We start from the raw sequence: 16,680 nt of genomic DNA, 5'->3' as shown, positions 1-16,680 counted from the left end.
ACAAACAAGGAGGGACCACTGTACTTCTTCTGAAGCTACTTTTTACAGGATTTCTGGGTCATGGTCATGTCTGAGTTTTAACATTTCTTAGATGAAAATAATTTTCATTTACTTGTAGAAACCAGGACAAACATATTTACACAGCCAGGGAACCACAGGGAACCTTTAGTAATTCTTCTATTTAAAGAACATTGTTGGATATGTACTGTGTGCCCCTGGAGTGACAATATGGACAAAGTGCTTGTACACATAACACTTATGTTTTCATAGTAGAGAAAGCAAGTGATGAGCTCAGTTATGAGTAACAAATTATGAAAACATTCAGATAGTGACACATTCAATGAAGACAATGAAGCAGGTGATGTGAGGAGGGCAGTAGGTCTGTAACCTGAGAGAGGCTGGTTAGGGAAGGCGACCAGAGCATGCCGCGAGGAAGAGCCTGGCCTGAGAAGGTCTGGAAGGAGCTTCCTCTCTGGCAAATGCCCCGCCAGCCATGTCTGAAGAGGCGAAGGAGGCCCCGTGCAGGACAGTGCCTGATCCAGAGCAGGAGGGGCATGAGTCAGAGGGCTGGGTGAGGCCTTACAAGCCTGGGTGAGGAATTTGGATTTTGTTTTAAGGGAGACAGGCAACCTTTGAAAGGTTTTAAGTGGGGAGTGACATGATTGAATTTATACCTTATAAGGGTCATCCTATTGGGGGCAGATCCAGAGGAAGAAGAGGCCTTGGGGCTGGGTGGTAATCATGGGGACAGATGGATGTGGGCAGACTTGAAATACATTTCAGAGGTGGATTCACCAGTACCGGCTTATAGACTGTGGAGGGAGGGATGGCAGGTCAGGAATGCCCACCTTGAAGGGAACAATTGGGAAGAGGCAGATTTAGGTGACAGGAAATCAAGAGCTTGGCCTGATCATTTGCAGTTTGGGTCCAGGTGTCAATGTCAACTGGTAGTTAGATAACCCAGTCTGGATTCCATGGGAGCGGTGAGGGCTAAAGATGTACAAATGGAAGTCACTGGCTAACAGATGGAATGGGTGCAATGTCCTGAGTATGCTGGCACTAAATCCTGCCAGCCAACCAGAGGGCCTGGAGGGCAGAGTGGAGTTTAGCTTGCAAGCTGGGTCTTCCTACCTATCAGTGGGTATTGCTTGGTTGGGAGGCGACTGGCGCTGCTTCCATGTCTTCCTTATTCGCCCTCTCAACTCACATGTTTCCCAGAAGCCCCATTTTCTTCATACTCTACCAGCTGCCATACCAGTTGGACAGTGGGGCAGAGCATGTGTTCAATGGTCCTCATTTCTCTTATTCCATGGTTGCCATGTCCTGGTGTTGTCCTCTGTCTTTATGACTGACTGAGTAAAACCCCCACATTTATATCACATGACCTCCTTTCCAGTTCGTATGAGGCCCTTTATCTCAAGAACTGCAAGAGTTTGTTTTTTGTTTTTGTTTTTTTTTTGAATTTTTTCTGAAGCTAGAAACCGGGAGAGACAGTCAGACTCCAACATGCGCCCGACCGGGATCCACCTGGCACGCCCACCAGGGGGGATGCTCTGCCCCTCCGGGGCATCACTCCTTTGTGACCAGAGCCACTCCAGCTCCCGAGGCAGAGGCCAAGGAGCCATCCCCAGCACCCGGGCCATCCCTGCTCCAATGGAGCCTCAGCTGCGGGAGGGGAAGAGAGAGACAGAGAGGAAGGAGAGGGGGAGGAGTGGAGAAGCAGGTGGGCACTTCTCCTGTGTGCCCTGGCCGAGAATCGAACCCGGGACTCCTGCACGCCAGGCCGATGCTCCACCACTGAGCCAACCGGCCAGGGCCAGAACTGCAAGAGTTTTTATAAGCCATTTGATCTTCATTTTGAAGATGGGAAATTGAGGGCCAGAGAGGAGAAGTGACTTGGCCAGGGTACAAAGTTCATCAGGAGTAACTGTGGCTTCTGGGAGGCCAGGGGCCGTCAGTGCTGTGTCTTGATCATTATCTAGAGATGTGAGTTCCAAGAGGTAAAGGAGCCTTTTAAAATGAAAGTAATACAGGCTTTTAAAAACTTTTTATTTTGAAGTAATTACAGATTTTCAGGAAAGTACAAAGGAACACACAAGGAGGTCCTGAGTGCCCTCCCCCCAGCTCCTCCCTGTGGTGACATCTCATGTTATTGTAGAACATACCAAAACCAGGACCTGCACTTTGGTGCAACACCCCGGGGTCACTCAGATTGCATGTTACATGGACACTCATTTGTGTGTGTGTGTGTGTGTGTGTGTGTGTGCAGCTCGACACAATTTCATCACATGTGTAGCTTCATAAAACCACTCCAATCAAGGTACTAAACTATATCCTCACACAGCTTCCTCTCGCTCTCCACTGTGGACACTCCTCCTTATCTTTCATTCCTAACCCCTGGGAACCACTAATCTGTTCTTCATCTCTATAATTTATTTAGTGAATGTTTTATAAATAGAATCATGAAATCAATACCCTTTTGAGACTGGCTTTTCTTCACTCAGCACAATTTCCTTGAGGTCCCTCCAAGTTGTTGGGTGAATCAAAAGTCCACCTTTCCATGGCTGAGCAGCACGCTGTGCTATGGGGGCCCCACAGCTCATCACTCCCCACTGGAGGTCACTGGTGGAAGACTGTCATGAAAAAAACGACCACATAACACTCATGTATAGGTCTTTGTGTGAATTTAAGTCTTCCTTTATCTGGAATATCTACATGCCAAAGAGTGGAATTGCTAGGTCATGTGGTAGGTTATTTTTATCTATCTATCTATCTATCTATCTATCTATCTATCTATCTATCTATTTATGAAAGAGAGATAGGCATCAATTCATTGTTCCACTTGGTTGTGCCATTGATTGCTTCTCATATGTGGCTTGATCAGGGTTCCAACTGGTGACCTCAGGGGTTGAGCTGGTGACCTTGGGATTGAACCAGTGACCTCTGCTTTCAAGGGACAATGCTCTGTCTACTGTGGCACTAGCAAGGGTTGGTAATTTTTAGTTTTAAAAAGAACTGCCAAACTGTTTTCAATAATGGCTGTGCCATTTTATATTTCCACAACAGTGTATGAGTGACCCAGTTTCTCCACATTCTCTCCAGCATTTGGTGTTATCGTTATTTTTTTATTTTAGACATTCTGATAGATGTGCAATGGTATATCTTTGTGGTTTCAATTTTCTTTTTTTTTTTTTAAGTGAGAGGAGAGAAAATAAAGAGTCAGATCCTGCATGTGCCCAACCAGGATCTGCCCAGCAACCTCCACTTGTAGCCAATGCTTAAATCAACAGAGTTGTTAAATAAGTGAAAAAAATTATCTAATAAGTTATATTCCTTAAAAATCACTGTAAGATTCACCAGTCTGCATTCCCACCAGCAGTGTGAGAGGGTGCCCTTTCTCCACACCCTCACCAGCACTTGTTGTTTGTTAATTTTATTTTTGGGTGTGGCAGAGACAGAGAAACAGAGAGAGGGACAGATAGGGACAGACAGGAAAGGAAAGAGATGAGAAACAACAATTCTTCATTGTGGCACCTTAGTTGCTCATTGATTGCTTTCTCATATGTGCCTTGACTGGGGGGCTACAGCAGAGCAAGTGACCCCTTGCTCAAGGCAGTGACCTTGGACTTTTGATTCTGGTTTTTTTTCATCCTAGTCCAATGCTCTATCCATTGCGCCACTGCCTGGTCAGGCTTGTTGTTTGTTGATTTATTGATGATAGCTATTCTGGTAGGTATGAGGTGATATCTCATTGTGGTTGTAATTTGCATCTCTCTGATAATTAGTGACATTGACCAATTTCCATATGTCTACTGGCCATCTATATGTCCTCTTTGGAGAAGTGTCTCATCAAGTCCTTTGCCCATTTTTTAACTGGATTATTTGTCTTCCTGGTGTTGATTTGTGTGAGTTCTTTATAAATTTTGGTTATAAACCCTTTGTCAGATGTATTGGTGAACATATTCTCCCACTCAGTGTGTTGTCTTTTCATTTTGTTGATGGTTTCTTTTGCTGTGCAAAAGCTTTTTAGTTTGATGTAGTCCCATTTGTTTATTTTTTTTCCTTTATTTGCTTGTCCAAGGAGATATATTGGCAAAAATATTGCTAAAAGAGATGTCAGAGATTTTACTGCCTATGTTTTATTCTAGGAATTTTATGGATTCATGACTTACATTTAAGTCTCTCTTGCTTTTGGTGGGAATGCAGACTGGTGTAATCACTGTGCAAAAATCAGTGTGGAGATTCTCAAAAAATGAAAAATGGAACTATCTTTTTGCTCAGAGATTCCATTCCTCAGAATATATCTTAAAAATCCCCAAACACAAATTTGAAAGCATATATGAAGCCCTGTTTTTATTACAGCATTATTTACAGTAGCCAAGAACTAGAAATAGCCCAAGTGCCCATCAGTAGATGAGTGGACAAAAAACCCTGTAATAAAGTTACACAATGGAATATGATGTGCTATAAAAAAGAAGGTAATTGTACCTTTTGCAACAGCATGGATGGATTATTATGCTAAGTGAAATAAGCCAGGCAGAGAAAGACAAGTACCATATGATCTCACTTATATGTGGAATCTAATGAACAAAATAGAAACAGAGGCATGGACACATGGAACAGACTGACCGCTGTCAGAAGGCAGGGAGTTGGGGGGACTGGATGAAAGAAGGTGAGGGAATTAGCCAAAAACACATATGCATAACACATATATACAGACATCAGAGTGGTGATGGCCCCAGAGGGAAAGGGGATTGGAGGCTGGATGGAAGTAGGCAGAGATGAGAAAAATGGGGACAGAAAGAGATATTGCTAGGGGCAGAGGGCACATGATGTGGTGGGTAGATGGTGGTTTGTTGAGTTGTACACTTGAAACCTGTATAGTTTTATGATCCAATGGCATCCCAATAAATTCAATTAAAAAATCACTATAAGATGCAACAATTTAAAAAGCATATAAAAGAAAATATGTATATTCTTTGACTCAGCAATTACATTTCTAAGGATTTATCCCAGGAACATAATCAATGATACAGGCAAAGGTTAAATGCATATTTAGCATGACATTGTGAATAAGAGTGTAAAAACAAAAACCCAGACATCCAGCACCGAGAATTAGTTTAATAAAGTTTATCCATATGTGAAGCACAAAGAAGCTGCCCTTGTCCTCTTCCTCAACCTCCCACAAATAACACAAATGAGTAAACAGATAGCACCCTGCTATGCGTCAACATCAGTAAGGATTATCAAATTTATTGAGGTCGTGTTTGTGTGTGTGTGTGTGTGTGTGTGTGTGTGTGTGTGTGTGTGTGTGTGTGTAGGGCGGGACAATATCGGTGAGCTTACAGTGAGTACTCCACACCTATGACATCACAGTCCCTCGCAGAGATGACTTCTGTCGTCTCCTTCCCTGTCTGGAGCCCTGGGCAGGGTCTGTACAAGCTTATTTCCTACATACACCTACAGGACCACCCACCCCCACTCTCCTCCGGAGCCCTGCAAACAGATGTCTGTCCAGGAGGCAGTCTGGTGACTGTTTTGACTCCACCTTTATGTCATCTTCTCCTTGGCCATCTCACCCCCATCCCAAAGGTTAATGAAGGAATTCTCCAGAGAGAATTTAACAGACAAAACAGGGATGTTAATTCTAGCTTTCATGGAAATAGCACTTTTCCAGGAAAACGCCGAGGACTGTAGAGAGAAACTGGCATTGGCAGGCCTCTGCTGGGGGAGCTCTGATGTCCCCATCAAAGAAAGGGCAGGGGGATTTCAGTGATGTCCTGGAGTGTACCTGCAGGAGAGATGACGGGAGAACATTTTTCTCTATGACATAGACATGGCACTTGGGCCTGGGACAAAGAACCCACGTGAAGCCAGGGACTTCCCTGCACCGCTAGGATCCCTGTTTGACCTGGGCCTGCATCTCCCTTTCTTGTCCTCACGTCTCTTCCTCACAGCTTTGTTATTGGAGTGCACGGACAGCCATACTGTCTATCTCGAGAACCTTGAAATGTGTTAAATGGATGTCACACAGCCCTTGGCAGAGTGACGCTACCCCATAAGAATTTGTTTATGCGCACAGAGTGAAAGATGGCATGCAATGGCTGATTACTGATAACCTAAGATGCTATTATTATTGGTTAGAGGAATGTTGCTATGTTATTGTTGTATACACTCCTGGCCTGATTATAATAGAGAGGATGAGACCTGGCTTCTCAGATCAGAGAGTCTGTGGACAGAAGACTGGAGTTCCAGGTGCCCAAGACAGAGCCACAGACCACGGGGATCCCTGGTGCAGGTAAGTGGTCCTTACCCTGCTCACGAGGCCAATAAGCACGATAGGGAAGCAGAGCAGCATTGCTTCCCACTCTGATGTTTCTCCACTACAAGCTTCTCTGTGGAGTCCCTGAATGTCTAAACATCAGCTCTGACACCGCCCAGCCCACCTTGTTCTGAGCCTGGCAGCAGCTGCTGTCTCCTAGGATGGCTCCGCCAACAAGCAGAGCTTTGCACAGGGCCAGGCACACTGAGCCTAGGAAAACTTAGGAAGACACTCGCACCCTTTCTGCAGGCTGAGTGGACTGATTTCAGAGTTTGGAAAGTATTGTTCTTTAGAAAGAGCTATTGGAACGCCATAGTTTGAGTGTTCTCAGGTGGGAAGAGGTGGATCTCAAATGATCAAATGCATTGCTTCTTTAGGGAGCCCTGGGGATCCCACTTGCATTTATCTTGATATAGGCGCCCCACTTTGTAAGCAGCTCATGGGGACATCGCAAGTCTTCCTGCCTGTCCATCTGTGCTCCAGTAGCACCTCCAGGCACGTACATTTCTGCCAGATACCTCTTGTACTGAGTCTTCTTTCTTGGTGTCCCTTGATTTACCCCTTAGTGAGTCTCTGTTCATCCCTTAATGTTCCATCAGGTCTCCCTGTCCAGGGCCACAGGTGCCATCCTCTCCTTTCCTCGCCATCCTGCTGCTGGCCCTGGGCTCTTTCTTATCATTTTTATTTTTTTGAAAAACCATTTAGTACCCTCTGTCACACTCCTAAGTCACTGTTGGAGAATTAGTTTTCCACATACATTGCCCACCTGCAATCTTAAAAGTGGTGTGACTCTTGAGAAGTCACTCACTTTTAGGCTTTCATCTGCAGAATGGGAACAAGGACTCTTGCCCCTGCCCTCACTGTATCATCCTGAACTGACGCTGGGGACAATTCCATGTGAAGTGAGTGAGACGTAACACACAGTATTGGAGGGGGGCCACGTCAGTACTGCCTAAGTACATCAGGAGTTGAGCCTCTGGGACTGTTTGGAGACTCTGTTTTCTATGACAAGAGACCGCAAGGAAACTGCCTTTCTTTGCAAAGATTAGATGATAGCAGGGGGGTGGCAACTTTTCCTGTAAATGTCTGGAAAGTCAGCATTACAGCGTTGCTGGCCAGATGACCTCTTCTTCAATAGTCACCTGTGCTGTGAGCTGGAGAGCAACCATAGGTGGCACGCAAACAAGGCTGTGGCTGTGTTCCAATAAAACTTTATTTAAAGAACAAGACTGGGATGCATTTTACCTGTGGGCTATGGTTTGCCAGCCCTGGGATTACAGCAATACAGTTTAAACCTTCCATTTAATTTTTATAAAATGTTGTCAAGATCTGTAAAAATGCCATTGTGACCCAACAGGTTGGAAAACGCTTTGGAGGGGCAAAAATAAAAAAAGTGCTAGAAGGACGGGCCCAGCGGCCCTGTGAGGCCTTCCCGGGCACAGCAAACCTTTCCCGCAGAGGGAGGGTACAGCCTGCTCCACACATCAAGGTTTCCTGGGGTCAGAAGGTGCCACAACCCGTGTTCTTCCTGTCCACTCAGGTTTTGCCCTTCATCCCAGGCTCCTGTTGGGTCATCTCATCACTCTGGAAATGTCCATTCTGGAGGAGAGTACAGGTGTGAAGATGAACTCTGGGGACTGGGGAAGAGCTGAAGCCCAGTGCAGCTCAGAAGGTGAGGTTCAGTGAAAATGCACGTGGGGCCCACGAGTGACTCCCAAAGCAGGACCCTGTGAGGAGCTGTGCACAGGCTCGGCCTCCCCGGACTCTGTGCATGGAGACGGAGCTCTGAGAATTTCCCTGCTAGATGAAGTAGATGAGAGAGGTCCTCGAGGGAAAATGAAGCGTAGAACCAGAAGCCCAGAGATAACAGATAGTAGATAAATGGAGACTCAGATAACCAGAGACTCAGAGTTTGAAGTCCTGACTCAACAATGGGATGGTGTTGAATCTTCTAAAACTAGCTCTGTTCCCCCAGACTGCCCAGCAGAGGTGGGGCCTGCAGCGGGATCTCTGCACTCCCTGGAGGAAGCCACGTGGGCGTTGGCTCAAGGGAGATCGTAAAAGCAAAAATTTGACCCACAGCACTGCCCAACATACAAGTGTTAAGGGGGAAGCTTGTACCATCCCTGAGGCCACATCCCCAAGTTTTTAACTCACACGTGGTTGTCATAGTTCAAAACTAAAAAGTCAGGACAATGGTCTGACAACTATGGACCCACGAACAGTAATACCAGAGAGGCTCGGAGCCAGCCCCACTCCTGGAACCGGGGCTGTGAGGTGGCTACCATGCTTGCTGGTCCCTGAGGCAGTGGGCGGTAGGCGGGCACAGGCACGCGTGCTGTGGTTTCCCAGTACTGGGGAACTTTGAATGGTGACACTGGAACCCTGTCCTGATGCTGCCTCTGCTGTTGGTGTCCTGCTGCTCCTTGGAAGCCTGGGCTGTCAGAGCTGGGGGACACCCGGGGAAACGAGGCTCCAAGTGGTGCGAGGCGGGCTCTCTGCAGGCCCAGCGGCAGCAGAGCCCCGGCTGGTAGGACCTTCACGTGGAGCACAGGTTGGGGTTTCTTCTTCTACAAAAGTTGTCTGGCTCTTGTATATGTGATCTCATTCCACACTTCTTAGACCTAACACTGTCAGGCAGGAGCCCCAGTCCTCTCACAGCGGCGGGGCGACGTGTGCTCCGCCCAGAGTCACTGCACGCCCTTGTAGGGGGTTCTGCACTCAGCACTATTTCGTCTCCGTTCTCCACCATTTCCGACCAGAAAAGCTACTTTTAATGTCCTTACTGTCTTTCTTTTTAGTGTTTCTGAAAAGACACACAAAAAAAGTGAGGTATTAATTGGTCCCCAAAGCTCCTATGTTCCTGAAAAATCCCAAATGCATACATCAACGTCCCTGTCTCTGATTGCAGACCCGGCTGGAGGTGCCCTGGAGCCAGGCCTGAGCCTCACGGCCCTGAGCTCTGCACACGCAGGTATGGTCCTGGGTGGCCTGGTGAGGGTGGGGTCGGCATGGTGCTGCTGGACTCACTCCGGGGACTGGGAGCACTAGAGATGGGGAACACCTAAGGGTGCTGGGATGAGGCTGAGGCTTGTCCTTTGTAAAGCAAATCTAGGAAGGTCAATAAGAAAGATGGGCGTTGGTTTCTGCAGAGAGAGAGGTCACACATACCTGCTGAGTGGCTCAAGAGAAGAAAGGTTTTGAGCCTGGGAACCATCCAGGCTCTTCCCTGACCATTGCTGGCAACGCTGACCTCCTCACATGCCCACGAAAACCAGGAATTTGGCAGGAGGGGCAGGAGAGCTCCCACACCACTGAGAGCCATGGACGTGCTGAGCTCGAAGCATTCCCACAGGCTGCTGCGAACCTCACAGTAACCCCAGGGGAACAGGCTAACATCACCATGTTCCAGGAGCAGAAACTGAGGGAAAAAGGGAGGCTGCCTGCTTCAGTGGCACACATAATAAGTGACAGATGCTGGAATTCAAGATGCCACAATATCTGTCTGCTCAAGTCACCGTCCCCCACACAGGGCAGTCAGGAGATCTCAGCCTGAGTCCCAGCCCCACTGCAGGCCACATGTGGACACTGAACCTCGATTTCTTCCTGGGGCAAAGGGCAGGGAACCCCAAATGAGACGAGGTGCACACAGGATGGCACAGCTCCGAGTCTGCACTGGCGCACTGCCTCGGGTGGCTTGTTCAGTGTTGATCTTGTTGTGGGCGGGAGTCGTCTGCTCCTGCTCTGTGTTCCCCCCTGTGGACCCTCCACAGCAGCCTGTCTGTTGGGCCTATTCTGGCCTCTCGTTAGGGCTCAGCCCCCTCAGATCTGGGAGCAGAGGTTCACAGGGTGTGGTCCTTGGACCAGAAGCAGCAACAGCAACTGGAAATTCATTGGGATTGAAATTCTCTGGCTCCACCATAGACTCTGTGTGAGAAGCTCTGGGTCTGAGGCTCAGGGGTCCATGTTTGCACAGCCATCGGGGTTGTCACAGGACAATGAAAACCTCTGCTCTACAGAAAAGACCACCAGCCCTGTGGAACCACTGACAGGGCTCGGAGGCCTGGAGGAGGACACCCCAAGAAAGGATTCGTGGTCAGGAGTAACGCAAGAGAGACATGCGGAACCCTGAGTGGGAGATGAGCGGCCCGGGTCAGGGTGTGACAGGAGGGAAACAGTAAAAGAAGAACAGATTTAGAAAATATTTAAGGTTCGAAAGCACAATGCTAGTGCTGGAAATGTGATTTACATAGCACATCTGGGTCTTAGCCTGGACCCACTGATCAGAATCTCGGCGATGTGAGGCCTGGGCATCAACGGTCTTAAAACAGTATCCACCAGGTGGTCTGATCTACAGCTGAGAAACACGTCTCAGGCCATGCCACTCAGAAGGTGGCCCTCAGACCAGCAGTGGCACCAGCACTGGGGCTGATAGAAAAGCAAAGTTGCAGGTGTGGTTAATGTTTGAGAAGTTGGAAGGTTTAGATTAATCTGGTTTCATGGTTTGAATCAAACTGCATCAGTCCCATGAACTCAGAATGTCTGGGGTGGGCCCAGAAATGTTCCTGAGGAGAATCTAGTGTAAGCCAGGGCTGTGACCCACGGGTCTCACATGACCCCATGTCACTACAGAGTTACTGAGGATCTCACCTGGGCCACTTATCCCTGCCATAAACAGTGAGTGTCCATGACCCTAAGGGCAAGAGGCCAGGGCCAAGGAGGATTGTGCCAAGTCAGACAGGGACCTGCACGTAGGAGCTTCCAGGCCTGTAGGACACGAGACAGAGACACCAGCATCTGTGCTGCAGGCGTGTGTGCAGGACACTGCGGCAGCCCAGAAGGGAAGCCCTCCCGCCCAGAGGGGCTGACGAGAGCGTCAGGGAGGAGGCCGCGGGAGAGCCAGTGTTACAGGAAGAGTCCTCCCGTGCCCAGGGAAGGAGGAGACCAGCTTATTGCGTGGGGTGAGGGTGGGGTGGGGGTGGGGGTGAGGCCTTAGATTTCATCTCCACGTTGTAATTACCCATTACAGTAATGACATGATAGTGTCACTCAGTGTGGTGGTTACTGTATTATTATATTTGACATTTACAACCATCATCCATGACTGTCACTGGCCCACTTATGAGCTCCTGCCTCCATCAATCCAGTGCCTGAGCCCCCCAAAGAGGGGCGGACCGCCTGCCCATTCAGAGGTCTAGTAGAGAAGGTCCCTGTGCAGGCACCTGTGGGCAGGGCTGGCCTGAATGTTCTCATAGGAACCCTGCTCTGTGGAGGTCTTTGGTCACTGTTGTGACTGTTCTTCTATTCAGAGAGCTTCTTCCAGGGCCAGGCAAGCCCTGTCCTTTCTGGAGGACCTGCAACACAGCTGGTTTTCACAATGCTGGCCTCCCTGATGCTTCCTGCATCCATCCTCATCCCCACCCCACTGTCCCTCCATGGACCTGGCCAGTGCAAGAATTTGTTTCACCCCAGGTGTTGCTGGGAACATGGTGTCCCTGGGAGAGGGTGGAGGGAAGAGAGTTAAGAAGAATGAATAATGTGTGTGGGTTGTTTTTTTTCCATACTCAGACATCTGGCTAAATGTCATTCATTTGAGTAAGCATTTTAGTCTTCCCAATGCCCCTGCAAGGTAGGTGCTGTTATCATCAGGATGTCACATGAGGACATTGAGGTTTGGAGAGATTTTGTACACTCCTGTGTCCTACACAGTAAGTCACAGAGCTTGGAACCCCGGTACTTACACATGAGCTGAATTACTGGTCTGGAACAAGGGGAGAAGTCTTCAGTGAGCTGATGGCTGAGCCCACAGGCAGGAGGAGGGCTGGGCTGGGACCCTTCCCATGGGCTAGGAGAGATCGAGTTTTCCATTTTCAATGTAAAGTGTTGACATCTAGTTGTATTGCTCTAGGTCCAAATGTGGTGGCCACAAAACCGGAGAAATTCAGCATTTTTGACCAGAACCACAAAGTATTGGTGCTGGACTCTGGGACCCTCCTTGCAGTTCAACATAAAAATTACATACGCCCAGGTGACTCTCTATCTGCTGTCCCAGCAGACTGGGGAAGGCCTTCTGCTGGGGCTCAGCTCAGGCTGTGGGATACCTCCAGCTCCAGCAGGGGTGCGCTGGAGCTCTAAGAATGGAATGGCGGGTCTGCGATGATGACCACATCTGAGGGAAGCCTTTCTGCAGTGGTGGTATTCAAATAATTTAACAATCAGTTCTCTGCCCTAATGACTGTTTTAAGTGTAAAAAAATGATATGCTGAAAGGGAGTTTATGGTACACAAAACTAGATTGTTATAAAAAAGAGTTTTAAAATATTAATGAAAAAATATTAAATAATACCTGACCAAAAACAACAACTCACTTATTTAAGATATTCCTATATTGCTTCTTTATTGGCATCCTCACTTGCAATTTTTTTACTTATGGAGGGAATGAATATTACCATGGGAGCTTAGAATACACTGCTGCGCAGATGAATGTTAAAAAAGAGTAAGGAATGTAAATTTGTGATTTCCATATGGGGCGGCTGCCCAGGTACCCACCTTAGAGGGAACCCTGATCACAAGTACCATTTTAACAACCAGTTCGCCAAACTCAACAAAAAATTAGGTATCGATTTCTGCAGAACCGGTATGAACCAGCTGAGTCTCACCACTGCCTTTCTGGACTGTGGGGGAGGAGGAGGCTTGGACCAGGGTGAAGTAGCCTGAACCCAGGCAGACAGAAAATCTCTTTCCTGCTCTGAGGACCAACCCCTCTTTTGTGTCTGTCTCTTCCCAGAGACCTTCTTTATCTTACCCTCTCGCTTGAGCTCAGACTGTAAGCAGAAAAGTCCAATTTTCTTGGCGGTCTCTAAAGGAGAGTTCTGTCTCCACTGTGAGATGGACAAGGAAAAAAAACAGCCATCCCTCCAGCTGAAGGTGAGCATTCCCATCCCATTACCTATCCCCCAGCCATCCCATAGGGGAAGTCCAAGACCCACAATACATCTCACGGCCCACAGATTTTCACCTTGGCCAGAGCAATGGGAACGCCCTCCAGGAAGCCAGGGGTAGAAGAGCTTCTTGCCCTCCTACTTGGCTCCAACAGGCTGGGATTTGTTCCGAGTAGAGGCTGTGTGATTAACTAATCCCTTTTACCTTATAGAAGAAGAAGCTTTCCCACTTGGCCACCCAGAAGAAAAATATCGAGCCCTTCATCTTCTATAGGACAGAGGTGGGCTTCCGGAACTCCCTGGAGTCAGCTGCCCACCCTGGATGGTTCATCAGCACCTGCCATCATGGTGAACCTGTTGAAATGACAAACAAGCGTGGGCAAAAGAGGTGCACTGAGTTTTCATTTGAGCCAATCGACAAAGTTGAAATGAGCCCCACGGAAATCAGCGAGTAGGAAACTTCCAGTGGATGGAAGGTGACCTAATGTCAATTGACTTCTATGCCAATCAACCCTTACATTTTCGGTATGAATTAAATCTTTTGTTTTATGGAGTCTGTAGTCTTTGTTACTTTACACAGTTAAAGTTTCATAATTTTTAAAATCTGTATTTGAAAGAACATTTCAAAATAAGTTGCATTAAAAATCCAAAAACATTAAGCATGCAGTAAAAATCCACGGACTGATACACATTTCACACATTCACTACTAAATGCTTTCATGTGTTCAATAACTAGAAATCTGAATATGTTACAAAACAAATTTGTCCATCATATAAAAACAAACTATTTAAATACGAATTTGCTGAAAGTACAAAGACTAAAATTCCACATTAATTAATCAATTAAATTTAATTTTTAAAACTATTTTTTGAATTTATTTCACTATAAAATACCTTTAGCAATCAGATTTTGGCAGCTTAATATTAAAACTTGATAATAAACACATATGAATGTGCGAACTGGGCTGCGAGGTAAAATATATTTCAAAGAGTGGATTTGGGGGGGGAAATAGTTTTAAAAGTGCGATTGCTTGGTTATAAAAGAGGTCCTCCTTAGCTCCAGCAGCTTGACCCAGGTGTGGGAACCAGAGGACACTTGCTGTTACTTGCCGTCATTCTCAACCTCTCAATGTCATGGCGCCCTCTGCTGCTCATAGTTGGCACAGCTAACAGACCAGGAGCAGTTAGTAAAGGTGATTCAGGGTCTTTGGACTCCTGGCAACTGGGCCCTCTATGCAGCAGGATCCAAGAGAGACAGAGGCTGAGGATGGCTCTTCAAGGGATTTGTGAGAAGCCAACATTTGCATTCGTGAACCTAAGGTGAGCAAGGAGTGAGCAAGGAGGTGAGCAGAATCAGCTCATCACCGATCTTGGGGTCTCACTACAGAGCTCGCAGGGTAGAGCGTGTGGAGGGCTGTACTCCGGTTAGGAATGTGAAGCGGTTTACATTGTTGAAGGATTTCTTGGCCAGAGGAAGGTGAACATCTGGAGCAGGGCAGGCATGAATCCAGGTGATGTGTACCCCTGAGCCTCAGGTAGGATGCCCCGTCTCCACCTGCTCTACACCTGTTAGACTGACCCTGTGGCAGCTTCCAAGGTTTCTTGTCCTGTCTCCTGTTTGTGCTCAAGCCATAGATGACCAGGGAAAGGGGAAGGGAATTAAAGTAGCCCCTCCCCAGCTCCAGCCCTCTCCTATAAGACACTGCCTGTCCCCTGTCCCTTCCCCTCTGGAGGAGGTGATGGACCCCAGCTTCTGGCAGCCCTGGTACATACAGCTCCATCTCTTGTGCTCCCGCGGGACTTGCCTACATTTTTGTGAACACTCCCTCCATTACATCCTCCCCTGTGTGCAGACTGTGAGTGTGCGTGTGTCGCTTGCCAGGACACAGCCAAAGAGCTTGAACTTTATTGGCCCAGCAATAGGAAGTCATTGAAGGGTTTAAAGGACAGTGGCAAGAATAGATATGTAGTCTGGAAAAATCTGTCTGACTGAAGTTAGCAGGATGGCCTGACTCAGTGCAAGTTGGAGGCAAGCAAGCCATTGGCAGACAGCAGCGGGAATCCAGGTGACACACGGTGACTACAGCCCCACAGTGCTGAGTCAGGGGTGAGGGAGGGCAGCTGAGTCATTAGATGAGCAAGCCAGTTGCACATACGACTTGGTGATTAACTTTATTTTTTATTTTTTTATTTTTTTGTATTTTTCTGAAGCTGGAAACGGGGAGAGACAGTCAGACAGACTCCCGCATGCGCCCGACCGGGATCCACCCGGCACGCCCACCAGGGTCGACGCTCTGCCCACCACGGGGCGATACTCTGCCCACCAGGGGGCGATGCTCTGCCACGACCAGAGCCACTCTAGCGCCTGGGGCAGAGGCCAAGGAGCCATCCCCAGCGCCCGGGCCATCCCTGCTCCAATGGATCCCTGGCTGCGGGAGGGGAAGAGAGAGACAGAGAGGAAGGAGGGGGGGTTGGAGAAGCAAATGGGTGCTTCTCCTATGTGCCCTGGCCGGAAATCGAACCCGGGTTCCCCGCACGCCAGGCCGAGGCTCTACCGCTGAGCCAACCAGCCAGGGCGTGATTAACTTTAAAAGCTGGAAATTTCATGTTTTGTTTTGAGGGGGTTGCAAAAATGAGTGTGATGAATGTGTTAATGAAACCTATAACTTTATTAACCAGTCACCTCAATAAAGGTAATTAAAAATATGAATGTGTTAAAAATAGTGCTTTGTACTGTCTCAGCCCCTTCCTCAGAAGTGGGGTGGACAGCAACCCCTTCAGCACTTGTTGCTCCTGGGTCTCTCTGGCACACCATTCATCTTTGCATTGGTGTCCAGTGTTAATATAATATCAGGTACAAATGTGAGTCATTCAGGGAAGTTTACATTTTTAGTAGCCATAATAAGAAAAGTAAAAAGAAATGGGCGAAACTTATTGTAAAATATACAAAGACCTATTAAAACTCAATAAGATGAGAACAAATAACTCAATTAAAAATAGGCAAAAAATTTGAACAAGATACCTTACCAAAAAAGATAGGGATATGAAAAGATGCTCTCTACATCATATATCATCAGGAAAATGCAAATTAAAAAACAAGGAGATACTACTATACACCTATTGGAATGGCCAAAATCTGGAATAATGACAAAACCAAATGCTGGCGAGGATGTGAAGCAACAGAAACTCCTATTTCTGGCGGAAATGCAACATGCTACAGCCACTGTGAAGACAGTCTGACAATTTATTTATTTTTTAACAAAGCTTAACATAGTCTTATCATATGATCCGGCAACGACACTATATACAAAACCTTGTATGTGAATCTTTATAGTAGCTTTACTAATTATTGCCCGAAACTAGAAGCCATGAAGCTATCCTTCAGTAGGTGAATGACTATATTTCTCTTGGAGTAGGA

At 47.4% G+C, this 16,680-nt stretch overlaps 1 protein-coding gene across 1 annotated transcript; it reads left to right on the top strand.

The window, feature by feature from the left end:
* The first annotated feature begins 7,912 nt into the window (after window positions 1-7,912).
* IL37 (interleukin 37) lies at window positions 7,913-13,717 on the top strand. The gene is made up of 4 exons (XM_066372327.1): window positions 7,913-7,994; window positions 12,231-12,350; window positions 13,109-13,248; window positions 13,475-13,717. The coding sequence occupies exons 1-4, from the start codon at window positions 7,913-7,915 to the stop codon at window positions 13,715-13,717; spliced, it is 585 nt and encodes a 194-aa protein (XP_066228424.1).
* Window positions 13,718-16,680: the final 2,963 nt, after the last annotated feature.

The sequence above is a fragment of the Saccopteryx leptura genome, chromosome 3 (genome assembly GCF_036850995.1).
Source record: "Saccopteryx leptura isolate mSacLep1 chromosome 3, mSacLep1_pri_phased_curated, whole genome shotgun sequence".
NCBI classification, from domain to species: Eukaryota; Metazoa; Chordata; class Mammalia; order Chiroptera; family Emballonuridae; genus Saccopteryx; species Saccopteryx leptura.
This window is presented reverse-complemented; position numbering and strand designations above follow the sequence as displayed.

Excerpts from the sequence above, each read along its gene's own strand:
- IL37 (XM_066372327.1), top strand. The coding sequence starts at position 7,913 with ATGTCCATTCTGGAGGAGAGTACAGGTGTGAAGATGAACTCTGGGGAC. Across the intron at positions 12,351-13,108 it reads TAAAAATTACATACGCCCAG|AGACCTTCTTTATCTTACCC; the intron begins GTGACTCTCTAT and ends GTCTCTTCCCAG. Across the intron at positions 13,249-13,474 it reads AGCCATCCCTCCAGCTGAAG|AAGAAGAAGCTTTCCCACTT; the intron begins GTGAGCATTCCC and ends TTTACCTTATAG.